General features: G+C 43.2%; 2 protein-coding genes and 1 long non-coding RNA gene across 3 annotated transcripts in view; 2 read left to right on the top strand and 1 right to left on the bottom strand.

Moving 5' to 3' along the window:
• LOC137484311 (uncharacterized) overlaps positions 1 to 27,725 on the top strand; it is a 225,952-nt gene that overhangs the window by 195,119 nt on the left and 3,108 nt on the right. The gene's annotated exons all lie outside the window — the stretch shown is intronic.
• Positions 385 to 27,725, top strand: RTF2 (replication termination factor 2). Its single transcript, XM_068208050.1, has 9 exons — positions 385 to 532; positions 1,889 to 1,983; positions 2,604 to 2,697; positions 3,457 to 3,596; positions 4,748 to 4,826; positions 21,023 to 21,136; positions 24,343 to 24,397; positions 24,493 to 24,585; positions 26,541 to 27,725. The coding sequence occupies exons 1-9, from the start codon at positions 464 to 466 to the stop codon at positions 26,723 to 26,725; spliced, it is 924 nt and encodes a 307-aa protein (XP_068064151.1). The 5' UTR covers positions 385 to 463; the 3' UTR covers positions 26,726 to 27,725.
• LOC137484304 (beta-1,3-galactosyl-O-glycosyl-glycoprotein beta-1,6-N-acetylglucosaminyltransferase 7-like) lies at positions 8,977 to 13,233 on the bottom strand. The gene is made up of 3 exons (XM_068208046.1): positions 11,690 to 13,233; positions 11,182 to 11,277; positions 8,977 to 10,448 (listed from the first exon to the last, which is right to left on the bottom strand). Exons 1-3 carry the CDS (start codon positions 12,663 to 12,665, stop codon positions 10,222 to 10,224), a joined length of 1,299 nt encoding a protein of 432 aa, XP_068064147.1. The 5' UTR covers positions 12,666 to 13,233; the 3' UTR covers positions 8,977 to 10,221.

Here is a 27,725-nt window from a genome sequence, read left to right as displayed (position 1 = left end):
ATCATCGCGACATCGCATCCCACCGGGAATTCGGGTGGATTAAACTCGCTCCTGTACCGCCCGTGCCCGGGACAGCGCTGAGGGCGGGACGCGCCTCCCCAGCGCCCCCGCCAGCCCGAACCGCCTCGGGAGCGCCTCGTTCGGGCGTAAATCCTCCCAAAACGGGCGTCCCGGGGGATTTCCTCGTAAAAGCAAGGACTCAGCCCGCGGGAAAGGGGCGGGAAGGGCGCTGGGACCACCCCGTGTCCCCCGCGCTGAGTTGGTACGTTCCTCGCGGCCCCGGTCCCGGCGCGATGGGCTCGCCCGCCCCGCCCCGCAGAGCGCCCTGGCCACGCCCCCAGCCGCCCGTTGCTAAGCAACAGTGATCGCCGCTAAGTGTCGTTGCTAAGCAACAGCGTCAGTGGACTGCGCCGGAAGTGGCTCGGCGTACCCGGAAGTGCGCGAAGGAGAACCCGGAAGCGCCATGGGATGCGATGGCGGCACCATCCCCAAGCGGCATGAGCTGGTCAAGGGGCCCCGCAAAGTCGAGAAGGTCCGGGGGTGGGCTCCGTGATGGCTGAGGGGCTGCGGGGAGGGGCAGGCCCGGCCCGCGGTGCTGCGAGCCGGCCATGGCGCTCTTGGCGTCGGGGCAGCGCCGCGGGCGCCCCGCGGGCCTCTGTGTGTGGCGCGGCGCTGGTGGCGGCTCAGGGCGGGCCCTGTGTCCTGGGGAGGGGGTTGGACGTGAAGTTCAGCAAGGCCAAGGGCCGGGTCCTGCACTGGGCTCACACCAGCCCCCGGAGCGCTCCGGGCTGCGGAAAGAGGGGCTGGGAACGGGACCGGGATGGGAACGGGACCGGGATGGGAACGGGGCCGGGATGGGAACGGGGCCGGGATGGGAACGGGACCGGGATGGCGGTGACAGCGGCTGGACAGGAGCCCGGGGGACAGGAGGCCACTGGCACCCGGCCTGTCCCAGCCATGGTGTGACAGCAGGGCCAGCCACTGTCCCCTGTGCTGGCACTGCTGGGAAGGGGCTGGATGCTGTGTCCGGATCTGGGCGCTCATGGCCAGAGAGCCCTGGAGGGACTGGGAAGGGGCTGGAGAATTCCTGAGGGAGCTGGGAAGGGGCTGGAGAATTCCTGAGGGAGCTGGGAAGGGGCTGGAGAATTCCTGAGGGAGCTGGGAAGGGGCTGGAGAATCTCTGAGGGAGCTGGGATGGGGTTGGAGAATTCCTGAGGGAGCTGGGAAGGGTCTGGAGAATCTCTGAGAGAGCTGGGAAAGGGCTGGAGAATTCCTGAGGGAGCTGGGAAGGGTCTGGAGAATTCCTGGGGGAGCTGGGAAGGGGCTGGAGAATTCCTGGGGGAGATGGGAAGGGGCTGGAGCCCCAGGAGAGGCTGGGGGAGCTGGGAAGGGGCTGGAGAATTCCTGGGGGAGCTGGGAAGGGGCTGGAGAATTCCTGGGGGAGCTGGGAAGGGGCTGGAGCCCCAGGAGAGGCTGGGGGAGCTGGGAAGGGGCTCAGCCTGGAGCAAAGGAGCTCAGGGGTCCCTTGTGGCTCTGCACAGCTCCTGCCAGGAGGGGACAGCCGGGGGTCGGGCTCTGCTCCAGGGAACAGGGACAGGAGGAGAGGGAACGGCCCCAGGCTGGGCTGGGCAGCTCAGGGTGGGCAGCAGCAGGAATTTCCCCGTGGAAAGGGGGTCAGGAACTGGAAGTGCCCAGGGGGTGGTGGAGAATTGATCAGGAATTTTGCCAGAATATTTGGCTGGAGTTATTTTATGAATTAACTCCAAGTGCACAGAGCAGGTTTGGTAAGAAACCTGGGGGTCTGATGAATGCTTCACGTATGAGCTGATTTTATGCTTAAATAATTTACAAAGATTTTTAAATAATGAGTGGTTTTTTTCCCCTCCAGGTTGACAAAGTTGCTGAATTGGTGGCCAGGTGGTTTTACTGTGCCCTGAGCCAGGAGAAGCTGCGTCGGCCCATCGTGGCCTGTGAGCTGGGCAGGTGGGAATGCTTCCCTGGACACCTCAGGAGTAAAAAAAAAAAAAAAAAAAATTATAAATTATAAATACAAAATTAAATAACATCAAATTAATTTAAACATATTAAAATTAATTAAATAAAAACATAGAAATCAAAATTCAAAATACAAAAATTATATTAAATTAATCAAAGTATATTAAAATTATATTTAATGTAGTAATTACAGCATAGATTATAATATATTATATTGAAATTAATTAAAATAAAATTCTAAATATAAAATTATACATACGAAAATAAATAATGTCAAATTAATTAAAGTACATTATAATATATGCTGTAATTACTGTATTAAATTTAATTTTAATAGTATATTAATATGTTGAAATTAATTAAAAATAAAATTAAAATTATAACTATAAAATTATAAATGCAAAATTAAATTATATAAAATTTATTTAAATATACTAAAATAAAATTTGATGTGTTATATTAAATATTAATTGTGTAATGTTATATAGTAACATATATATTAAAATTAATTAAATATAGAAATATAGAATCGATTGAAAGTATAACTATAAAATTATAAATACAAAACATGGCAGCTCTATATAACCCCTGGAATTTTTATGTTACAGGTTGTATAACAAAGATGCCATCATTGAATATTTGTTGGACAAATCCCCTGATAAAACCCCCATGGAATCTGCATCCCATATCAAGAGCATTAAGGTAAACAGGTTTTGTTTAATGTGAGGAGTGAAAATAAATGTTAAATTCATGAGTCATGCTGTAAAATCTCCATTTGCTTGTGCTCCCACTATGGATTAAAGTGTTCAAGCAACAAAACACAATGGCAAAAATATTAAGGATTGTTCTCATGGCTCAGAAATCATGGGTTAAAAAGCTTAGGGTTTCTCAGAATTCCCAGAATCACAGAATGACCAGGCTGAGGAGGCCTTCCAGACCATGGAGTCCAGGCCAGCCCCAGCCCCAGCCCCTGGCCACATCCAGGCTGTCAAACACATCAGGGATGGTGCCTCCACCACCTCCCCGGGCAGCCATTCCAGGACTTTATCACTTTCTGGAAAAACCTTTTTCCTAATTTCCAGCCTAAACTTCCCTTGGTGCAGCTGAGGCTGTGTCCTCTGGTTCTGTCAGCTCCTGGAGAAGGAACCCAGCCCCTCCTGGCCACAGCCACCTTTCAGGAGCTGTGGAGAGCACTGAGGTCACCCCTGAGTCTCCTCCAGGCTGAGCACCCCAGCTCCCTCAGCCGTTCCTCACAGGGTTTGTGTTCCCAGCCCCTCTCCAGCCTCGTTGCCTCCTCTGGACACGCTCCAGCCCCTCCATGTCCTTCCTAAACTGGGGGACCCAGAGCTGGGCACAGCACTCGAGGTGTGCCCTCCCCAGTGCCCAGCACAGGGGAGCAGTGACCTCCCTGCTCCTGCTGGCCACGCCGTTCCTGAGCCAGGTTTGTGTTTTCTTTTGCAGAACGTGACGGAGCTGCAGCTGGTGGATAACCCAGCCTGGTGTGGGGACAAGGAGAGCATCAAGGGGGACAAGTACGATGACCTGCAGGCTGCACGCTTCATCTGCCCCGTGGTGGGGCTGGAGATGAACGGCAGGCACAGGTCAGGGCTCAGCCTGCAAACTGGGCTGAACTGGGAAACCTGCCTGGGAAAGGGAAATCGTGTGCTAACCCACGGCTTGGGGAGGAATAGCTGTCTGGCTTTCAGGCTTGAACTTTCAGAGTTCAAGAGGCTTCTGGGTGTCCTTTCATGGTATATTCAAGAGGAAAGATAAGAGTTAACCTTTTCCTGAATAAATTGAGGTGTGTAATGAGAACTGGGCCAATGTTGGCAGAGAAAACGTGCCTAAAGGTTGTTTGGGGGCTGAAGCACAGGAGTTGGGATGTGACCTCCCTTGGAGTCACATCAAGCAGTTGAAATCATGGATTGATTAGGGTTGGGGGGGACCTCAAAGCTCCTCCAGTGCCATCCCATCCATGGGCAGGGACACCTTCCACTGTCCCAGGGGGCTCCCAGCCCTGTCCAGCCTGGCCTTGGGCACTGCCAGGGACCCAGGGGCAGCCACAGCTGCTCTGGGCACCCTGTGCCAGGACATCCCCTTCCTCACAGGCAGGAATTCCTCCCCAGTATCCCGTCCATCCCTGCCCTCTGGCAGTTTGAAGCCATTCCCTGTGTCCTGTCCCTCCATCCCTGTCCAAACTCTCTCCCCATCTTTCCTGCAGCTCCTTCAGGCCCTGCAAGGCCACACTGAGCTCACCCACAGCTTCTCCTGTCCAGGTGAACAATCCCAGCTCTGCCAGCCTTTGCTCACATTCTGTCTCCCCCTGTGCTAGGGTCAGACTGGAGATGGATTCTCTGTTCCAGCCCTGCAGTATATCTGTATTTTATTGCTCTGGGGCAGGGGATTTCCTCACAGCGTGGTTTGGGCAGAGCAGCAACTTCTTTGTCACCTGAGGGATGAGAAGAGGAGGAGTTCACAGCTTAATGGTTCCAAAGAATTTCTTCCTCCAGAGAGGGTTTAGCCAGGAGATACTCAAGATAAAAACCCAAAATGCCTATTGTGGTTGAATGTAACCAATATTTTTCATTCATTTTTTACATTGTGCAAATGAATAATAAATTAATTACCCACTTAACTATGCTGATAGTTTGATTAGGTGCAAAAACTTGTAACGAGGGTGGGCTGTGACCTGCCAGCACTGCACAGATCTCTCTTAGTTCTCTTAAATTATTATGTGTTGTCTTCTTTGAAGGTTTTGCTTCCTGAGAAACTGTGGCTGTGTGTTCTCTGAGCGTGCTCTCAAGGAGATTAAAGCAGAAGTTTGTCACAAGGTGAGTTTTGCCAGCTGTAGAAGCAGTTGGGCCATGTGTGTGTTTATACAATTGCATTCACTGCTCCAAAAAGGGAGTTTTTAGAGTATGCAAATTGAAATGGAACTTGTGAAAGTTCTGTTCTGTGATGGCCTCAAGTATTTTTTCACTGCCTTTTTAATTTAAAACTGATTCAAAATAATTATAAAAATGAGTATTTTTGTTCTCAGAGTTTGATTTTGCAGTAACTACTTTTTTTCCCAATATTTGGTACTAATTTCAGTTTTTAAAAGGGTGATTGGTTTGGTTTTGGGGGTTTTGTTTGATTGGTAATTTTTTCTTCCTGAATGCACATGGCTTGTGTTTTATCAGTATCTCTCTTATGGTTAAACTGGTTGTATTTTCAGGTTATATTTTGTATTTATGAAGGACATTGGGTGTTGCTTTTTTTTATTTTTGGGTGGGGCCAACTTTGTAGAATTCTCAGCAGTTCTATAAATTATTGTAGAAAATACTGACCTAATTTCACATAGCTTGATCTCATTGTACAGTTTTGGGTTGGTTTTTTTTTTTTTTTTTTTTTTTTTTGTAGCTAAGGACAATGATAAAATGAACAAATACCCTTTTTCCTATCACTACTTTCTTATCAGCAAGATTTGTGGTGAGAGTTGCCTCACTTGTGCAGTTATTTAATTTCTGTGAACACCCTGATACTGTATAAAACATGGAGTATATTTATATTAAACAAGACTTGGGAAGGAAACACTTTTGTCTTGGTAAATTGTAGAATATTGTAAGGTTTAATCTCACATTGCTGCTTTCAGTGCTCATTTTGTTCTGTCCTAATGGCTTTGTTTCCTCCTGGCAGATACTCATTTATTTTTAATGAGTTTTTTTTGTTTGTATCTAGATTTTTGTTGATGGATGGGTGTAACCTGAGCATAAAATGCAGGAATTAGATGTTTTGTCGATGGTTTGGCCAGTCTGATAATTGTATAAAAACCAAGTGAATCTCATGTATTTTTCCCTGGCTTTTTTTTTTTTCAGTAATGAGCATTTAGCATTGCAGCTGGAAATTCTTCACATTATTCAGAAATATTCTTCCAGAAATAATTAAATGGATGTAATATTTAGTCTCTCATCCTCTCATGACTGGATTTTGCAGCTGAAAGAACACTGAGTAGGGTCAAAGAGTGATTTGGCAAATATTTGGATGTATTCTGATGCTGTTCTCCTTCAGAATCAAGAAGGGGAGTAGAACTCTTCTGAACAGGAGCAGAGGGAAGTGGTTGCTGTGCTTTGTGGTATCTCACAGTTTGTTTAATTAGCAGCCCGTTCTGCATTTCTGCAGCAATGGGACATACAGGAAAAGGAGCTAATGGAGGAGGGAAAATGAAGTATTGTGCATTGTATATGCTCAGATTGGAATCTTTTATTGATGAATAGAATCAATCCTCTTCTGATGATGTTAATACAAAAAAAAAAATCGAAGTACAGAATGTTTGAATGTTGTGGGCTGTCTCATACGTGTTTCTGCTGGTGTTAATTATTGCATTTTAGGAATTACAGTGATTTTGAGGCAAAATCTGACTGTGAGGCCCATGTGAGCCACAGCATTTTCTTTGTCCTGGCTTTGCCACCTTCTGTGTTTGGCTGTGCCATCCCACCTGTGTGTGCTGTGTGACTTTGGAGAGGGACGTGAGGAAAGTTCAGCAGAATCTGTATTTTCAGATTCTCATCACAAACCTCATGCCAGAGGTTTGCAGTGGGTGTGAAAGTGGAGAAGTGTCAGTGCTGGAGCTCTGGGCCGTTCCATCCCCACACCTGTGGGATTCAGGAGAATCCCCAAACTCTCCAGAGCTCTTTCCTGGCTGTGCCCTTTGCCTGTGAGCCCTCAGAGCCTCCCCACTCTGCTCCCTGCCACCTGCAGTGATTTCCCACAGCACTTTGGGAAGAGATGCTGTCATGATGCACTGAGAATATTCCCCAGGGGATTCCAGACCTCTCAGTGCTCAGTTCTGAGCTCAGTTTTTGCTGTAGCAGCTCACACAAGAAACAGAGAAATCCATTTGCCCAGTGGTGTGCAGGTGACCAGATAAGTGTTTAGAAAAACCAGGATGCATGTGCAGGTTTGTCTGGTTTTGTCTGATTCAGGGAGATGGGAAACACCAGGGTGATGGAGGATTGAGCATTCCTTGGTTTCCCTTGCCAGCACTTGCCATAGTCATGGATTTGAAGGGGTCTGGGGAGGAGGAACCAAGCTTTCCCTTAAGAGTTCTCTTTCTTTTGCCTCAAAGAAACTTCACATGAAGAGCTGACAGTATAAAATACTTGTATTTATCTGCTTTACTGGAATAGTTAGACTGGATTGGTGCTGGGGAAAGGCACAGGAATGGGAGAGGAAACTGTCATGGGTGGGGTCAACTGTAATTAACGTGTGAGGCCATTCTTTACCTTGAAAATAAGCTGTTCTTCACATCTTAAGTAGCATTTTGAAGGGTTCACCTTAAAGAGTAACATTCAAATGTGAGACTTTTAAGCCAGAACAGTCAGACACTGGAGCAGTGTTGAGAGAGAGAGAGATTGTCTCTCACTGCCTGCAGGGTAATGCTCTGAACTGTCTTGCCAAAATATAAAACTTCTTGGATTTCAAAGATTTGTTGAAAGAGCAGTGAGAGTTTTTTAGTCCTGGTTTAAGCTGGAGAGCAGACTTGGTTGATGAAGTGCTGGAGACAAATTTTGTAGCTTCTACTTAGACTTAAAATAGTTGGAAAAGAGCTTTTGTCTGAAACAGAACAACTTGGGAGTGCAAATACATCTTGTAATACATTTTTACACAGAAGTAGATTTGGTTTGAGCCATATTTTTGAGCTTTTGATCAGTAAGAAGGAAAAATTTAAACTCTCAACACTGTCACTTGCTAAAATGTGACTAAGTCACATTTCAGTCAGCAAGAAGAGAAATAACTTTGCTTCCAGATGTGGGATCTGTAGCAGCAGCTCTGCAGGTTGGGATTTCTGCTGCCTCCTGTTCCTCAGGAAGAATTATTTGTGATGGAATCTGTCAGTTTAAAACTGAGCAAGGTGTTTAATTCCCCACCAGCATAAAATTAAAGGAACAAGCAAGACTGTCTCTGCTCCCTCGTTGTGTATCTGCTGGGATGTTGGAGATAGCAAGTCTGTGGTGATCTGTGTAGGTCTGTGGATTTTGGTGTGCCCAAATATTTTGGAACTTTTGCTCCAACTGGCTTGCAGGTTCTTGCATGGGCAGTTTTTGGTGCCTGCTGATTGGAAGTCTGCTATTTGACAGAAATTGTGCTTTGATTTGGAAGCTGACTCTCTAAGAAGTTCCTATGGATGTAAAATATGGTAGAAGTGATGTGGGGACAGGATAGAGGTTATGGGACTGGTTCTGGAAATCCTTCTGGGGGTCACTTTGAAAGTTAAGGACAAGATTACATTTAAAATGTACTTTCTTGGATCACTTCAGAGTTTATTTTGGACTTGTTTTCAGAGTCAGCTGAACACAGATTTGATATAGTGCCTAACTATTCAGCTCTGTGCCATATCAAACACTTAACCCCGGGTTTAATTTAGATATGAAGCTTTCTGAAACAATTTCTGCCCGTGGCTGTCAGACCCAGAGCTGGGTGTGCAGCAGTGGTTCCTGAAGCCAGGGTCACTTTGGCACTTTCTGCTCTTAGGGCACCCAATTAACAAATATTTGCTGAGGTCTGAAAGTTGTGATTGATCAACTCTTAACATAATAACACAGAATTCATGAAAGCTTTTCATGTGTGTTTCAAGGAGGTGATGTGGTCATGGTAATCACAATAATGAGTTGAATACTATTTCTTATTACTTGAGAATGGTTTAATGATGATTTTCCTAAAATTTTGTTTCAAATACAAAATCCTTTAAGCAAAGAAGGTCATGCTGCAAAGATATGCTGCAATTCCTGGGGTGACATGGGACAAGCTGTGCCAAAATTGTATTTTCAGAGACCTTTTTGTGCAGGTTTTTTGCCTGGTTCAATTTCTGCAAAAGGAGCCCGTGATATACAGTGCCTGGCTATTGAATTTTTAATTTTAATTCAATTTGGAAATGATGTACAGTTGTTCTCTGTGGTGGTGCCAGGGGTGAAATTAATTATGAATATTGCTATGATTAACACATGCCAGAGACCCATTAGCTTCAGTAATGGTTTGGAGAGAGACTCTCAACAAGCTCAGCATGAGCATATGCCTGGCTTTTATTTTCCTTTTCTTTTTTAGCCTTATTTCCTTGCATAAAAAAAAAATCATCTCCAGCAATATTTAGCCACAGGATAAGTCCTGGATTATCCAGGCAGCCGAGCACAGGCCTTTGGGTTGAGTTTGTAAATAAATAGGGACCAGATGGCCTTTCTTTAGGTTAAAGTTCATTTGCAAGAAATGATGTTTCCAATAAACTTTTGTGGGAAAATGAGGAGTAAAGTTCCAGCAACCTGGGAATGAGTTGAGTTTGTAACAAGAAACTTTCATGTCCTGTTGTTGGGTCATTTCATTTTTTTGGGAATAGGCTGAATCTGTGGCCAGTTTTCTTGCAGGATATTTTGGGTGCATATTGAAGATTGCATTGAAATTGTTTCTTTTAAAATTTATTTTTATTTAATTTGTATTTCTAATTTGCAGTTTTTAATCAAGTGAGTTGTCCAGGTGTTACTGCACTTGCTGCAGGCTCTTTGCTTCTCTCAGTCAGGTACTAACTGGGATGGAAAAATGTTTGAAAAATGGCTTTTTGCTCTGTTTTACCGTAATTCCTGGCCTCAAATTTTCCCTGTCTCCTTGCCCTAAACTCCTGCAGAGACTCAGAACAGAGACTTGGAGATAAACATGTGTTGCAGGATCCTTCTGTTATTAGGAGCAAAGCCTGGGAAGGGCAGCAGTGATGTTGCCATGCTACAAAATGAAATTAGGGATGTGGCTGGCCATGGGAAACAAAACCAACCCCACACCCCTCCAGTGGCATGGGCTGTGTCACAAACTGCTTGTCACTTACGTACAAGCTCTGAAATTTTAGCATCAACTTCGTTACTCAAAACATTTCATGAGACATTCAGTGGCCATGACTCTGTTATTTCTCCATATTTAATCTTTGTTCAGTCACTGCTTCCATTTTGTTATTTTCATGCTTTGGCTAGGAACATGAGGAATATTGACTTTCCAGGTAAATAAGTCACTTACTGGTTTATGAACTTCCCCCCTTGATTTCAGACATTCTTTGGGAATGAACTCATTGCTACCAAAATAAATAAAACCCGTTTATTTAGGCAGTGCAGGATTGTCCTTTACCCTCGATGCACAGAGTGAAGCTGTGGCTGTAAATATCCTTTTTTTCTGCCAGATGCTGCACATTTGCTGGGGAGGGGGCTGATCTCACACGTCCAGCTGCATGTTGAAGTGGCTGTGCTCCTGCAGGCGCCAGTGCTGCTCGATGGGCACCTGAGCCTGGCGCAGCACCTTGAGCCGCAGCCGCCGCTCCAGGCACGCCAGCGCCAGGGGGTTGCTGGCAGCCTCAAACTTGTTGGCAAACAGATGAGGGGACTCAATGATCCACTGCAGATCCCCCAGGCCATAAATGCAGATGTCTCTGACGTAATGACCTGCAGAGATAAATTGCAGAGGTGTGGCAGCAGCGGGAAGATGAACGGAAGCGGTTTTTTTTAAAAAGAGATTTTCACCTTTGGGTTTCTGCACAGAAATCGAGCTGGAGGATGATGCCACAGTATTGTAAAGACAAGGTTTATGTTTTACATAAATAGATGTTTGTTACCTCCAGCTGCTTCCATGCCGTGTTGCTCTGCTTAATAAAATCTTGTAGTTGGGCATCAGATGTTCTGAGCTCCTATTGGGATTCCCTGCTCAGCCACACCCGGGCTCAGCTTGCACACTTAGGGATTTTAATTATTTCTGCATGCTTTCCATGTGGTTAGCACTACTCTTTTTTATTGTTGTTCAAATTGAAGGGATTTAAGCCAATGTTGATCAAAGTTCCTGACAAACATCCTTGTCAGGTAAAGCTCCACTGAACTGATCAGATAAATTAGTGCATTGGTAATTAGGGGCTGAAAGAAGGTTTGTCAGTGTATGGATACTGTGCTCATCTCAAAATATGTAAAATATGTAACTAATATATTAATATAGCATACATCTCAAAATCTCTTTAATTGGATATAGTGCAGTAATTTACAGGGTGCCTTGTTTTATTTAATACATCCCAAATAAATTATATATGACCATTGAGGCACGCTTAATAGCTGGTTTAAATAATATGTAATCAGCAATTAATGCTCACCAGTGAATCAAATTTAAGTTCATGATCAAAATTCACGTTACCTTTGCAGCCTTTGTGTGAGAGCCCTTCTTGATCTTTCCATTTAATGGCTCTTAGGTCTCCTTGCCAGCCTGCATTGGGTGTAGCCCCTGGAGCATCTTTAAAAACAAAAGGTTCTGATAAGATTCTTTTCTACTTATTACAGGGAAAATTTTCACTGCTGGACACTTCTTAACTGCAGTCATGTTAAGTATTTATTTGTAGATATTTATGTAATTCTCAGTGTTATTGCTTTTTTTAATTCCTTGAGAGCAAAAGCTTTCATGCAGCGAAAAACTTCTTTTTAACCAGAATTTTTCCAACTCCTGGTCTGCACTGAAGTAGCAATTTCCTGCAATCAAGCGCTGTTTCTCAGCCACCAGATGCAGCTTTTCAAAAGGGCAACAGCAAAGCTGAAGAAATGACTTTATTTCTGCAGTTCAGAGCTGTTCAGCTCCCAGCTCCCAGCCTCTCCCTGCCTGAGGCCCTGCCCTGCTGGGGTTACTTGTGGCAAAAATGCCAAACTCTTACCAGGTAAACGATTGAGGGTGACCCAGTAGTGCTCATCAGGGCTGTAGGTGTCCCTGGACCACTCCAGCAGAGCTTTAGCCCGGGCATCACTCAGTGTGAACTCCACAAAGTCCTTGGTGAGGATGTAATAGGCACTGCCAAAGTAGATTGTCAGGTTATGTGGGGGCTGAGCTTTCCTGGCCTTTGCTGGGTACACGTATGGCACTCCAGAATGCACATACTCCCTGTAGCTGACCTCTGTCCTGTGCTTCACGTGCAGGGGCTGCACTATCCCAGGAGTGATATTTTTACCATTCCACTTACTTTTTATGTATTGTATGATTTCTTTATTTGTTTTCAGGGGGTAATCTTGACCACACAGATTAATAACATAATTCCACTGAACTTTGGAGTTAACGAGGTCTCTCATGCAATTAATATCAGCTTGTAATCTTGAAAACCCTGCATAAACAACGTGTTCTCTTTTTGAGGAAATAAAAATGTTTTCGAAGCAGTTAACGATGTTCTGTACAGCAGTTTTATACTCTCTGGGTGACTTCTCATCAATGTGGATGCAGTAAATATTCTGAGGCATGTAAATAGCTCTTAGCAGCCTCACAAACATTTCCAGCTCCTTGTGAATTGTAATAATGTACGCCAAGGAGAAATTTCCTTCTTCCTCTGACAGTGGTCTGGTGATAAAATGCAGAGTCTTCAGGACTGTGGAGCAGTTGCAGGAAGTCTGAATGCAGCTGAGTGCTTTGGGCTGGTAGGACTTCTGACAGATGTTTCCAATTTTAAAGGCTGCAGGTTTCCCCACAAAAAGAGCTGAGCAAAGTTCATCTGGGTAAAAACCACACTCTGCTTTTCTGACACGGAGTTTTTGGTCATTTGACTCATCATAAAGTGGAACCTTTAGGTAAATGAAGGTGTAGATGAACATACAGACAGCAGCACACACTAAAAATCTTAATTTCTTTGCATGAAGTGGGTTCATCTTTTACTTCCAGATCCTGTCTTATCATAGTCCAGTTAAACATTCAGATCATCTGAAAAGTGAGATAGAGGGAAAGAACCTGTTTATTTTTTTTTAATAGATGCCATGTTAGTGCTGCATTTATAAATGTTGGGATTACTTCCAGGAGGAACTGTGTGTGCCCACACTGAGTGGGCTCAGCCCTGGGAATGCAGAGCCACGAGGCAGGCATGTTGTCTTTCCAGGACAAAACAATCTCAAAATGATACAAAAGAACCCAAAATGGCTTTCAGTTCTTCACTGCTTGACCAAGGGGGCCTCAGGTGGGAGATTCCTGTGCTCGGAGGTGAGCCCAGGGAAGAAGTGAGCTCTGAGTGCTCAGGAGCAGCTGCTGCTGAGATTTCCTCAAGGCCTGGGAAACTTGAAGTTCTGCCAGAGGATCAAAATTCAGTAAATTAAATCAACAGAAAATTTATTAAATAAACAGAAGGAAGAGGCTAAAACGTAATCCACAAAATACACTGGGTTTTATCCTTATAAAGTCAGCTCATGTTTCTGACTGGGAGATTTTTTTTTTTCCCTCTGACATCCTTGTATCTGAGCTTTGGGGGACAACACTCATTTCTTACTTTTGGTGTTTGTGCATACCCTGAGATAAGGACACAGCTGCCAGAATTGGCATTCTGAGATAACCAGTTTACAGCAGTATTAGCACAGGACTTTTCCCACTGTGGTTTTTTCCTTACCTTTGCCTGTTGAACAGTCAGAAGAACGAGAGTGCAGCAGTCCTGAATCCCACAGCAATTACATGAAGTCTTTATCCTTGAAGTACCTGGTATCAAAATTCCTAGAGAAAAATACCAAGGAGAAGGTCCATCAACTGCTGTTAAGCTTAATAGTTAATTTTTAAAATATTTTTATTTTATTTAAACGTAATTAATTTCCTCTTCTTTCATTCAATGATTTTGTAAAACAAAATTTGCATTTCACCTTGAAATAGTTTGCATTTTGCAGCTGTCAGAATCATGAAGTATTTAGCTTTACACAGGAACAGAGAAAAATAGATTTTTATAAAGATAGTTTCATTAGAAGAATGCTGCTGTGGTCAGAAGCTTGAGGTTTTCATTAGAAAGAACTGGAAAATACTTTTTTTTAATTAAAAAATCAGTATCTTCCTTAAAAGCTTAAAATAAAGAGGGCATTGCAGTTAAAGTAGCAATGAGACATAAAATTCAAAAAGCATTAAGAGCACAAATTGAAGTGAGGGAAGGGATCCTCCATATTCCTCCACATTTTTAAGATCTTATTAGGCTGTTGGGAAAGAATGTATTTATCTTTTGCTCCTTACTGGTATGCACTTGATTTCATGCTGGAATGGTGCCTCCTTCCCTGAGCATTCCAGAAAGCAGAGCTGGGTGTTAGGTGGAGGGCTCGTCCATTTTCCAGGGATGTTCTTTAGGCAGCTCAAAGAAAAACAGGAGGAAATCAGCTCCCAGGAGAATATTTTTGCCTTCGAGCTCCTCAGGGATGCATTCACTGGGTAAACAACCTTGATGGGAGCGTTCCATCCATCTGAGCAAAAAGCTGCAGCAAATCAAATCCGTGTCAACCTGTGGATGCTGTGCAGAAAGCAGGAGAGCAGGGATGCCACTGCGAGGTGAAAAGCAGGATTTCTGCATTAAAAATGAAATTAAAGCCATCCCGTGCCAGAGCCCAGAGGGGTTTCTGCGAGGACCATGAGGCACATACCCAGGGGCTGGAATTAGGGAAAAAACCAATTACCCTAATTAAACAATACTATTTAAACTTATGGAGAAGAAGGTAAAGAAGAAGGACTATCTTCTGCTCTAAAACTTCTATTTTGCTTTATATATATTACTATATTCTAAAACTTTCAATTTTAAGTTTTCTACTATGTGATATTACACACTTCTATTCAAACTACACACTTAGAATCTTAGTTCTATTATTTCATTTTGGAAGATTTCTTGATGGCTTCAGGTTAAATGTAGTGTTCTCTTGGGGGTTAGTGTCTGATAGTACAGAAGGTTTAAAATTCTTAGCAACTAGGGTTCTAACAGAGCTGGACTTGGACAAACTCTTTATTCTGAGGGAGTAATTGGCAGGAGGAACATTGAGATTCCTCTGAATTAGTGAATGTCACGAGATGTCTGGGATATCACAGGGAATATAAGAATATAAGAATTACACTAAATTACACTAAACTAAACTAAACTAAACTACACTAGTGTAAATAAACTAAACTAAATTACACTAGTGTAATTACACTAATTACACTTCTGAATATAAGAATTACACTAAAAACAGCAGGCAGCTGCAAAAATATTTAGGATTTTACACCTGATTAAATATAAAACATCTTGACACCAAGATTGTGGGTTCAGTCATTGTACAGATTGTTTACTTGGGGGTTGAACTCGGTGATCTTTGTGGGTCCCTTCCAACTCAGAATATTCTCTGAACCTGTCCAGAATGAGGATACTTGGCAGGTTTGGTTTATTTTTTTCCTTAAATACATTTTGGACAGGTTGCAAAGTGTAGTTCTAGGGAGCCAAGCTGTAAGCTGCTTGTTCCATACACCTGAATTTTTATTACCCTTCAAGTAATAGCTTCTGGGGCTGTTTCAGGCTGTTAAGTGCTTGCCATGGATTTTTTCCTACTGGACTGTGTGACATCTAGAAACTGTATTTTTATGGCAGCATAAAAGTATACAAACACCCCATAATCAGGTAAGAGGCAGCAATTCCTCTCCAGTGTTAACATGTTTATGGGGAACTGCAAGAGCAGAATTTGACATCTTTCAGCCTCGGGAGGATTTTATGGAATGAAAGCTTTTTGGTACCAGATTTAGAGCTGGAATTGCAGCTGTCAGTGCCACTGGATATGAAATTTGTTGTTTAGCAGGATCCTCTCAGCCCTGTCTGCTGGCAGGGATTATTATCCCAAATTTCCTGCTGCCCCTGAGGAGCAGGGATCCCGTTGGGAATGTCCACTGTCCATAATGACCTTGTCTGGGACTATCTTGCCCTTGAGTCTCATTATGTAAGAGTGCCATGACAGGTATTTTCTGTTGGCAGAATGTCTCTGAAACTCTGCATTTTTTTACATTATGCACAGGTTTTCTAAATCGGGAGGATGAAGTGGTATGAATTTTTAAAACTCCTGCGAGTAGTGTGTGACATTATTGGGAAAAAAAAAACCAGGGATTTTCAAGCACCTTTGTGGATGCTTTTAAGGATATTGCTTAACAGAAAACTGTAAGCCCTAGATACTCCATCTCAATTAACAAAGTAAACTCTAGAGGAAAGGGGAATTATGATGATGCCTGGAAAAAGCCTGTGAAATGTCAGCTCAGCTCACTGAGACCCCATTAGCACATACTGTGCGTTTTGTAGTAACAACTCCTCTTGCTTTTTGCTGTTCCTCCTGCCATTGCATTTAGGACTGCATCACTGCACCTCGAAGCATTCTGTTTCCTCTGCGCTCTTTGCTTTTGCCTAATATTAAAGTTTAGATCAAGTGTGCTTCGTATGACCCCGTAATTTAGTGAGACAAATGACTTGGCAATGCTTCATCTTCTAATAAAAGGCTGGAAGAGCATTAAATACTTACTTCAACTTTTTTATAGTTGATTTCTTTTTGTTTGAAAGGTATTTACGCAGGCATTAATGTAGGCATTTTATAAACAAGGGAAGACTAATTCAATCCTTTAAAAATGTTAAAATCAATTCTTTTAAATGCTTTTCCCATTGCTTTGTTTTTTGTTTAAAAGGGGGTCAGAATATGGAGTCTGCTTCTGGATTTTGAGATGCATTGAGTAAAAACATTTCTCCATCAAACCCAGTTATTTAAATAATTATTTAAAAACAGTGCCTTAGAATTTACTGATACATATACAGCAAATTTCTGAAGTTTTGGTGTTCATCTTTGCTATTTTTCTTCTTTTCCTGTTACGTTTTTTTTTTCCCTTGTATATTTGACCTCATAGTAATTAAAAAAATACAATGAAAGCTGTTTAAACCCTTAAGTTACAGAGCTAAAAAAAAAAAAAAAAAAAGTTGCATAAATACTGTGATTTTTATAATACAGTTAGTAGTAACGACCTCCATCCTTCTGTGCATCGGTGTAAAGAAGGGGGAAAAAATATTAACCGGACTGGAGATTTGCGTGTTTTCTAAGTAAAATTACCGCTTTAGGTAAGGAAAAAAGCAAGAAACTGCATGCTGCGATGGAAGTGATGCAGCCTTACCTCGTCCAGAGCCAGCCAGGAGACGGCAGCATACTGAAGACGAAAGCAGGGGCTCGTTGTCCTTCAGCAGGAGGCGGTGTCGCCGGTCCCGGCGTTAACCATTAAACGGGAATGTTTGCATCCCGGCTCCCGCAGCGCTGAGCGGTTCCATCCCGCGGAGTGCTCCGTGCCTGCGGCGCCGCCGCCCGGCTCGGCCCGCCCGGGCAGCGCTGGGGCTGGCGGCCGGCTGTCCCGGGAATCCGGCTGTCCCGGGAATACCGCCCAGGAGCAGGAGCGGTGTCCCCGGGCTCTCAGCTGAGCCCCCGGGCTGCGGCTGGAGCGGCCCGCCCGGGCAGCGCTGGGGCTGGCGGCCGGCTGTCCCGGGTATCCGGCTGTCCCGGGAATACCGCCCAGGAGCAGGAGCGGTGCCCCCGGGCTCTCAGCTGAGCCCCCGGGCTCTCAGCTGAGCCCCCGAGCTGCGGCTGGAGCGGCCCGCCCGGGCAGCGCTGGGGCTGGCGGCCGGCTGTCCCGGGAATACCGCCCAGGAGCAGGAGCGGTGTCCCCGGGCTCTCAGCTGAGCCCCCGAGCTGCGGCTGGAGCGCTGCGAGCCTGCCTCTGCCTCCTCCTCCTCCTCCTCCTCCTCCTCCTCCTGCCCTTAACTGTTCGCCTGCCGAAACTTTCCAGTTGGCAGCCCAGAATTCCAGCAGGGAATTGCTGCTGCTGCTGCTGCCGGGGGTTTCCAGTGGCTGGAAGCTGAGAAGAGATAAATGAAAGATCTCCTTGAAACACAGCCCTCACTTGGGATAAGCAGCTTAGTGGAAGTTAGAAAGAATTAAGGTGTAAGTGAAGGAATTAAATGTGAGTGCCTCTTATAAATGTAACCACCTCTGCAAAACCAAGGGGATCAAGCTCTAAGTGGGCCGAGGAGATAAGAAAGGAAGGGTTTGGATGGAACTGCTGGCACTTCTGCAAAATAGGGTCTGGCCCTGGTGGGTAAGGAGATAAGGAAGACGTTTAAGTGTCACTGCTGTGTCTGAACACTTCTGTAAGCCAAGGTCCAGCCCTGCTAGGCCAGGAAAATAAGAAAAGCTGATGCAAAAGGCTAGAAAAACAGATTGGTAATGGATAGGAAACAGAAGTACATAATCATAAATCACAGCTATAAACAGAATGTAAGTCTTGTAGCAGTAAAGTGAGGTGTGTGATGAATATGTGTGGTAGAACCACGTGCCATGTTGGTAACCCTGAGATAAAGAAACCACAAGTTCTGTAAGACCCCAGCCCTTAAAACTCCAACTTTTAAATAAGCAAACAAACAAGGGCAGATGCCAGAATTGTAAAATTATAAAAGTCTGTGTGAAATGAACCACAGGCAGGAATGCACAAGAAGGTGTTAACCCCTCCGTGTTCTCTGGTGCCAGAAAGGTGTACCTGCTGTGGAGCAGATTGCTTTGAGTCGTCCTTCACACACCCAGTGTTTGCTGTTACAGCCTTTTAAAGGTTCTTTAAGGAGTGGAAAGTTGAGTTTAAATGTGCTGGGACTGGGAGGAAAGATCCTGATTAAAATACCATGTTGGTCAGAAATAAAGGGAGAGAGAACCTCCAAGTAAGTTAAGGCACAGCTGCAGGTATGACAGGTACAAAATTATCACTGATTTTAAGAGAAACTCTGTAAATGGAGGCTTTTTCTTGAACTGGTTTTGAATTAGATTCTGTAGCTTCTGAGTGAAGTTCTCATTTTGTGAATCACTAGGTGGGAAATTTCCACTGTCCCCAAGTTGTCCTTTGCTCTTTGACCTATTGCATGTCTGGGTTGGGTGACAATGTAAAAAAAAAACATGTTCAGCAAATCTTACACTCCTGAACTTCTAATGGCTAAACCTCTGGAAAATTCTCTCTCTTAAAACAAGTTTTAGTTAACTGTGGCAAGCAAGAATAATCTCTAATACGTGAGCTTGTGTGGCTGGGAGATGAACAGTGAGATGCTCCATGAATGATCAATCCTCCTCCTAAATGTCCCTGTTTAAAGAGGGAGGTTCAGGTTGTGGCCATCCATGTCCCATATCCTGGTGGGAATTGTGCATTTCCTAGCAAGGGTCATGTTCAGGAGAACTGCAGGAATTCACTGTAAAATGTGGGAAAGAGCTTTAGTTTTCTCTGAAGACATCAGACTGTAACAGTGGTGTAAATATTTAGATATGAAAACATATTTGCCTGTTGTTTATTTGTATTGCATTAAGACTGGAGTAGTCATGCACAGAACTACATTTTAGATTCTATAAAAAATAAATGTGTCAATGTAGAAATAATATACAGCTCTTGTCTTAGGCAGCTGAAACTGTAAGTGCTACAATTTGGAAGTCATCTTAAATTAAGAGTTCATTACTACTTTAAAAATCCTGTATTTTTTATTTTAGGAAAGATAAGAACTATGTCATTTAGGAATGTCCTCTATTCAAGGTGCTAAGAACTACAGCAAGTACCTTCATCTGTATTTAAAGGCCCAAGATAAACATGGTACAGCAGAGGAGACCCTGTGATATATCATAAACCAAACATCTGCCCCAAGACCTTAATTAATCTGAAGTAAGAAACATCTGAATTTGCAGAACTGAATCTTCTTTCTACATTTTATCTCATTAAGATGTTTGGAAGGGTATGGTCTCTGACATAATCCAATGTTGTCATGGCAAAATTTTTTTTTTCAGGGAATGGAAAGAACACTGTCTTCATTTCCTTGTTTCTTGTAAATACTTTTCAGTTTTGAACAATTCTGCCTGTGTTTTCCAGATGGGAACCTGGATTTGCTTGCTCTTTTAAAATGCAGCATTTAATGAAATTAGAGTCTGCTGACAAAATATGTTTGAAATATGCTGTATTAGGAACCACCCTAGAAAAGAAATTGTGGGGCTTCTAGAAATGGACTTGTGGGGCTTCTTTAGAATCAAGTCAGCTACCAGCTCCTGCCTCAGAATGAAGACTGAAATTCTTGATTTTGAAGCTATTTCTCATCAAGTAGAAATGGAAAAATGTGGGCTTCTCCCCCATTTCTTGTGTGTGACTTATCCTCTTCCTGCCTGATGTCCTGTGCCTCTCTCTAACCCCTCAATCTCCTCTCAATCTCAGGTTCATTTTTGAAGCTGTGCTCAGCACTTGAGCAAAGTCCTGCCCATATGTCCTTTCATTTGTTTAATTCCTACTGCAAATACAGGAGTAACCTTTCTAAACCTTCGTTTAGAAAAAGAACAGTAATGGCAGAGGCAGGATTATAAATTAATCTTGCAGATTAACAGAAAGCTTCTGCATTTAAAAAAATAACCCGAAAAACTCCAGAAACCAACCAATAGCAACAAAAAAACCCAGAACAAAACCAAACAACCCCCCAGAACAACAACAAAAACAAACTAAACAAAACAAAACAGCAAATTGAGATCTTAGACAAGAAAACATCATGGTCAATGGGCTGGTACATCAAATGATTGCAAATGTGCACAGGAAAACATCTGTGCCTTCAACCATGAAACAAATGTGGAGGTGCACAGAGCACATTACAGCCATTATCCAGATTAATTTATGAAAGTAGTTGGAAACTTGGGAGTGTTTGATAAATCAGATAAGGGTATGGTCTCTGTGATACAATCCAGTGAGGCAGCAAGGCAAGGGTAATGAATTAATCTGCTTTTATGACTCCTCTTTATTCCCACAGTAAAATAATAAAAAAAAAAAACTTAAATTACCCAAAAAACCCCTTTGTGCTTTCCTGTCTACCAGTTGAAGAGAAAAATTTGCTGTCTGTTCCACATGTAGAGGAATAACACCTTTGCTCCCATCAATTGTTGTTTCTTACCTCACTAAGGTGAAAGACAAATTCTAGAGCAGAATGGCATCAAAGTGTTAATCAGATGCACTCATAACTAAAAATCAGAAAGTTCCTTTGGGTTTTAGCTGTGGGGTTCAGTAAATTAAGTAGGTTCTAATTAGGAATACTTTAAAGTACATTTGTGCCTTGTAAAACAGGGAACCCATGAACAGAAAATACAAAAATGAGAACAAGAATTCATTCAGAGTGTTGTTTATAGGAAACAGAAAAAAAAATATGCAATTTTGTCCTCTCTTTTCTTTCATGCAGTGTGGCGTTCCCTTTCAAGAGGAAGATGTGATTGTCCTTAATGGTAACAAAGAAGATATGGAAATTCTGAAGAAAAGGATGGAGGAAAGAAGACTTAAAAGTAAATTAGAAAAGGTAAGATTCTTATATATTATTATAAAATTGGAAGAATTCTTGTCTGCAATGAATCTGCTCTTAGATTTGCTGATCTTTATAAAGAGGAAAGAATTTTCTCCATGAGCTGTGTTGTATTTAAACACTAGTTTGGAAAGCAATGGGGGTTTTGTGTGTATTTGGCCAATAGCATCCAGAAGATGTACATTCTAAATTTTCTCCTCACCTTGTGCACTCAAAATAGACTCTTACAGTAATATTTCAGGGTTTTCTTGAAATTAGTTAATTCTAGTAATGAGCTACATCATCCCTGTATTTCTTGTGGCAGTTCCTGATGACAGCATCAGTTTTTTGATCTTACAAAATAAGATCAAAAAAATATCTTATAAAATAAGATCTTTTACTGGCCCCTGTCAGAAACAGGATGTTGGGATCTGTGCATTCCTGGGCTGGTGCTGCAAGAGTGTGAAAGTTCATCATGTTTTGTGGTTCTCACAGTCCTCAGCAATCACTGCTCCCCTAAATCCCACCGTGCTGTTGAGGCCTTTGCATTTTTATACCTGCCCAGGTAAAATGCAGGGAAATGAAATCCTTGCAGCTCTGCCCTGTGAGCTGGGAGTTGTTCTGTGCTGCTGAGCTGCCAAATGACACTTCTGCATTTGGGAATTTTGCCAGCACTGCTGTTTTGCCCTGAACTCCCTGGAGGATGCCAAAGCAAGCAAACCTTTAGTGTTGACTCAGGCCAGGGTGCTCAGACTTAGCTGGATCTCAGGAACATAAATCATAAATCTGATGCTTTCAGCCTCTGAGACTTGAGATGGAGCTTTCATCCCTTGGTTTTGCCATGCAAATGAATATTTCCCTGGTTTGTTTTAAAACAAATGCTTGTTTACTTGCTGGGGAGCATATGATTCCTTCTCATCACAGGGGCTTTATTCATCTGTGCCAGTGCAGCATCACTGGGCCTGGGCAATACATCAAAAGGATGCTTTTCCATAAAAATCCTGCTGTTCTGTTTCCTGTTTTTCATAGTCTCTGCAGCTCATATCTGATGGCTTCTGGCATAAGAGTGATAATCTCATGGTGTCTGTTCAGAGGGTTTTTTCATTTTTTTCCCCTCAGTACTTGGTTGTTAGAAGTTTGGGGAAAAAAATAAATTTATAATTTGATGCTGGACTGTTGCAGATCTCAGCAGATGAGTGAGTGGTTGGTTGCATTGGTTTTCTTTAGAAACAGGGCCCTAACAAAGCACCTGTAGCTTTGGAGCAAATAATTTTGAATAATCTGGAAGGTGATGCTGCCTGCAATTTCTGCACAGCAAGGTACCTGAGTGTGCAGGGCAGTTGTGGCTTTTTGGGTGACAGCACAAAAGGACACCGTGCCCTGGTCCTGGGGCTCTGTGTGCCCTGGGAGAAGATGCAAATGGGATTTGTTTGGTTAGCGGAGAATGACAGGACAGGATTTGCAAATCTCTCAGCCTCAAGTGGTGACCTTGGTGCCCCAGCTGGTCCCTGCAGCTGGAACCAACCTCTGCTGTCCTGCACATCTGAGGCCTGGGAGCCCCAGTGGCAGCACAGTTCCTGTTTTCCTGGACCTGCTGTCCAGATCCCTTCCCTTCCCTTCCCTTCCCTTCCCTTCCCTTCCCTTCCCTTCCCTTCCCTTCCCTTCCCTTCCCTTCCCTTCCCTTCCCTTCCCTTCCCTTCCCTTCCCTTCCCTTCCCTTCCCTTCCCTTCCCTTCCCTTCCCTTCCCTTCCCTTCCCTTCCCTTCCCTTCCCTTCCCTTCCCTTCCCTTCCCTTCCCTTCCCTTCCCTTCCCTTCCCTTCCCTTCCCTTCCCTTCCCTTCCCTTCCCTTCCCTTCCCTTCCCTTCCCTTCCCTTCCCTTCCCTTCCCTTCCCTTCCCTTCCCTTCCCTTCCCTTCCCTTCCCTTCCCTTCCCTTCCCTTCCCTTCCCTTCCCTTCCCTTCCCTCCTTCCTAGCAGGCTCAGTGGACCTGCTGTGTTTGGGGCAGGAAGCACAAACTCCTTTTCCTTATCCCCATGAGACAAAACATCAGGAAGATGCAGCTGGGACCAGAATAAAAACTGATTCAGGCTCAGGTGTCACTGTGCCCATACTGAAATCTCTCTCCAATCTGTATTCTGTGTAGGGAATTTCTGCATCCATAGAGTTACAATCATCTGGGAAATGACTTTTCTTTGGAAATCCACCTGTAGCAAAAGGTGGGAGTCCCCTGCACTGGGGTTTTCCAGGTGCCTGAAGGGCAGAATGGCCAGGACCTGGTCTATGGAAGGTGTCCCTGCCCATGGCAGGGTTGGATGGGATGAGCTTTCAGGTCCTTCCCAGCCAAACCATTCTGTGGATCTGACTCCAGCAGAGCCAGCTTTGCAGGCAGAGCCCTGATCCGCTGCCACCCCCTCCTGGGTCAGCTTTGCAGCAACGTTTGCTGTGGCTTTTTTCCCTTTGCTTCACACCAGGGGTTCTCCTGAGCTTTGGAACAGAATTAAATATATTTATTTTCTTTGAGTTTGTGCAGCTGTCTTAGAACGTGTTCACAATTCAGAATGTATCTGGTGAGAATAATGCTAATAACACTTCAAATACATCTTTTTTTATGTAATTAAAGCCAGTAATGGGAGTCTTCTTGTTTTTTCTGTTTCTTAATCTGTACAAACATAAATTAATTTGGAAAATCTGCTGCACAGATGCTTTTTAAAAAGTTAGATTAACTATTTGCATCTTTTCTTTCCAAGCAATCCTGCAGCAGAGGGTCCAGTTATTGACAGGTACCCAGGAGGGATTTCTTTTTGATGGACTAAACAAAATTTAGTGGATACAAGATTCCAGATTCTTGTGACATTTTTATTGAAAAGCATCTTCATTTATTACAATTAATTGTGTCTTATTAATGTTGTGCAATTTACTGTCCTGCTGGGTGGGTTCAGATCATCAGTTAATGAGAATAGCACACCCCCCTTTCAAAGTATGCAAACCAAAATATTAAATCCAGACAAATCCAATTTTGTCCTGCACACTTTTCTTTAATGTAACTGCAGGGTTCTCAAGATTATTATTTATTTCCATGTAGAAGTAATACAAAAAACATGGAAGTAAGAGTTGTAATGGGTAAGAAATAAAAATGTGCTGAATTCAATGGTGTGTCTATCAAATAGGAGTTGGGAGTTTTATCTCCTTTCAGTCTGTTACTGATTTCTGCTTGTGTTGTTTCAGAAATCAAAGAAAGGCAAGACAGCAGGAGCAGCTTCTCAGCAAGAGCCCTCTGCAGGTAATACAGCTCAATTCTGGGTCACCTTCTGAGCCTTGAAGCTGTCAGGATTTCTTTTTTCTGTTTTTTTTTTTTTAATTTATTTACTTTTTTAGATTCTCCAGGTCCTTCAAAAGCCAAGAGTGGAAAGGATTGTGTCAATTCCAGCTCTGGGGAAAACAGGCAGATTATCTTCACCAAAAGTTCAGGTTGGTGGTTAATCCTGATGTGAAAATGGGACCAGATTTTCTTGTTTATGACATTCTAATATTGCTTTAAGTTGGGAACCTGACTTTATGAGATTAGAGATTCTTATTTACACACTTCTGGGTTTGGTGTGTCTGTTTTCCTGGCTGTGATGTAGTGGAGGAGAATTTACAGTTACTCAAAAACTATGTTATGGCATTTTATTTGGATGAATTTTGTAAAAACCCCTGATTATTTAACTTTTAATCTTCTGTTTTACCTGCTGATTTGCTGTGTGTCCTTGGGAACACTGGAATAGAACTTTAGGATGAGCTGATGAACCTACAGCAGCCTTGAAGCTTTGAGTAAACTTGGCAGCCCTTAAGTCCAAAGAACAATGCCTTCTCTTTATTTAATATTTATTCTGCTATTTAATGTCCCCAGACTGATATTTTCAAACAGAATGGGTACATTTTTAAGGTCAGTCTGAGGTTTCTATGGGAAGAATTAAACCCTGTACCTTAAAAAATCAGAATAATTTGAAGAATCTGAGAATGATGATCTGTAGATAAACTGGAAGAAGCTGAAATTCCATCAGCAATGCCTGACCTGCCCTCTACTGTCTGCTTTTGTACAGGAGAGACTTTTAAAAATATTTCATCCCAGATGATGAGAATTGCTCCTGGATGTTGAGCGACCTCGTAATTCTAATAATATTAATGATGTTTTTATTTTCTGAGGGAGTAAAAGAAAAAAAAATGCCTTTTGAAACTGTTTCTGTTGGGGTTGCGCACAAAATTCATGAGGGTTTGGGTTTGCACACCCAATTCTGTGAGGATTTGGGGTTGCACACCCAATTCTGTGAGGATTTGGGGTTGCACACCCAATTCTGTGAGGATTTGGGGTTGCACACACAGTTCTGTGAGTATTTGGGGTTTGTGTGAGGATTTGGGGTTGCACACACAGTTCTGTGAGGATTTGGGGTTGCACACCCAATTCTGTGAGGATTTGGGGTTGCACACCCAATTCTGTGAGGATTTGGGGTTTGTGTGAGGATTTGGGGTTGCACAGCCAATTCAGTGAGGATTTGGGGTTGCACACCCAATTCAGTGAGGATTTGGGGTTGCACACCCAATTCTGTGAGGATTTGGGGTTGCACACACAGTTCTGTGAGGATTTGGGGTTGCACACACAGTTCTGTGAGGATTTGGGGTTGCACACCCAATTCTGTGAGGATTTGGGGTTGCACACCCAATTCTGTGAGGATTTGGGGTTGCACACCCAATTCTGTGAGTATTTGGGGTTGCACTCCCAATTCTGTGAGGATTTGGGGTTGCACACCCAATTCTTGGGAGCCCCTGTGCCTGAGTTTGACTCAGGATGTTGAATTTCTGCATTCATTTCTCTGCACCAGAGACTTGGCTTTTTCAAACACCATCCTGCAACTTGGGAGATGAAATAGTAAAACAGAAAAGGGAATTTTGTGTAGCAGTAGATAAAATACACTGAGAAAAATGGTATCAGAAACAGGATGGGCATTTCCCCACTACAGACATAAAAGGATGCAGACCATTGTTGTTGGTCATAGCTTTGCAAAGAATAAAGGGGACAGAGGGATTCCCTGGGGAAAGGTGTGGCACAAGTTCAGTTTTTGGCATTTGGGACCTGATTTCCAAACAATACTGCAGGCTGCTGGGGGCTTTCACGTTGCTAAAGACCAGAGCTCAGCCATTTTTCACTTGGAGGAGTAAATGTTGTCGGTGCTGAATTGCAGTGCAAGAGATTTGCAGAATTTCTCTCTCAAGATTTCTAAATGTATTTTGAATGTGATTTGTAAAAGCTGTTGCATCCAGTTATGGGAGATATTTATGAGAAAAATGCATATATTTTGATTTTCAAACACTGTGTTTCATCTTTATTTAACTACCTTTATCCGTTGTAAGCTGTCATGCTTTGTTCTTTTCCTTTTTCCCCTCAGAGAATGGAAACCCATCAGTCCCAGGAAAAGTCAATAAAGCTCCTTCCACCACCACCAAGAGATCCATTGCAGACAGCGAGGACAAGTCTGAGGCTTACAAATCTATTTTTACAACTCACAGCTCAGCAAAACGTTCCAAGGAGGAGTGTTCCAACTGGGTTACTCACACAGCTTACTATTTCTGAAACCATGAGGAGCATCCATGGCTCCTTTCCTCCCCCATGGCTCCCTCTGTCCAGCTCTGCTGCAGAGCTTTTGTGCTGATCTGGTCCTGGCTGGAATTCCTCTGTGAGTTGGTTATAAACCTGTTCATAGCTGGAGAGCCTGTGTCAGCTGCAGCTTCTGTTAAGTAAGAGGCAGACCAGCAGAATCCATGTTGTAGCAGATTTCATTCTGAAATGTTGGAATTTTTGCACAAAAATTCTCCTTTTTTCCTCCCAGTTGGATGCTGTCCTCAGTCACAGTGTCCTCTGGAGGAGGAGGAGAGGAGAAGTTCCTGCTCTCCTCCTCTGTTGACTTGTGCCACAAAATAATTGTGTAATTACAGTTTTCAGTGTATTACTACAGAATTCAAACCCCCTGTAACTTTCTGACAGCAAAAATAGAAATAATGTCTTTTTTTTCTCAAGCTAACTGGGCCCTCAGTAGCACTATGTATTTCTAAAAGCTTCTGCAAGTACTTTCAGGTAATTTACCTTTTGACAGAGTACATGAGAGCACAGCCATGAAAATGCTTGTGCAACATCCCTGTCCATATTGTTGTAGCCTGTTTCTAACAGCAGAATATTCCCTTGTTAATGTTTGAATCCCATAAATACCCACATGGAATGACCAGAGGGAAGGCTGGAAGTTTTTCACTTTCCTCTCTCTCTCTTTTAAAATTGAAATCTGCTTTTCTAACCTTGGCACAAACTAACCAGAATAGAAATGCAGAAAGTAGAAGGCTTTTAAAACCACTGCATGATGTGAGCTTGTTACCTTTGTGTGTGAAAATGATTAATTATCCTTGTAATATAATTTTAAAAGTGTCCCCATTTATAATTGGCAGTAGTTACCTGCAGATTCAAATGCTGTGTTGATATTTGCATAGGTGGTCTCCATGATTCAAACATCTTGAATGAAACTGCTGGGATTTTATTATTATTTTGATAGGTATAATTAAAAATTGGTTTGCTGTAGAATTTA

Source organism: Anomalospiza imberbis, chromosome 17 (genome assembly GCF_031753505.1).
Source record: "Anomalospiza imberbis isolate Cuckoo-Finch-1a 21T00152 chromosome 17, ASM3175350v1, whole genome shotgun sequence".
NCBI lineage: Eukaryota > Metazoa > Chordata > Aves > Passeriformes > Viduidae > Anomalospiza > Anomalospiza imberbis.
This window is presented reverse-complemented; position numbering and strand designations above follow the sequence as displayed.

Coding starts and splice junctions, on each gene's coding strand:
- LOC137484304 (XM_068208046.1), bottom strand. CDS start 12,665: ATGAACCCACTTCATGCAAAGAAATTAAGATTTTTAGTGTGTGCTGCT. Junction 11,278..11,689: donor CACCCTCAATCGTTTACCTG/GTAAGAGTTTGG, acceptor TTGTTTTTAAAG/ATGCTCCAGGGGCTACACCC. Junction 10,449..11,181: donor CTCACACAAAGGCTGCAAAG/GTAACGTGAATT, acceptor TTATCTCTGCAG/GTCATTACGTCAGAGACATC.
- RTF2 (XM_068208050.1), top strand. CDS start 464: ATGGGATGCGATGGCGGCACCATCCCCAAGCGGCATGAGCTGGTCAAG. Junction 1,984..2,603: donor GTGGCCTGTGAGCTGGGCAG/GTGGGAATGCTT, acceptor TTTATGTTACAG/GTTGTATAACAAAGATGCCA. Junction 4,827..21,022: donor AAGCAGAAGTTTGTCACAAG/GTGAGTTTTGCC, acceptor TCTTTCATGCAG/TGTGGCGTTCCCTTTCAAGA.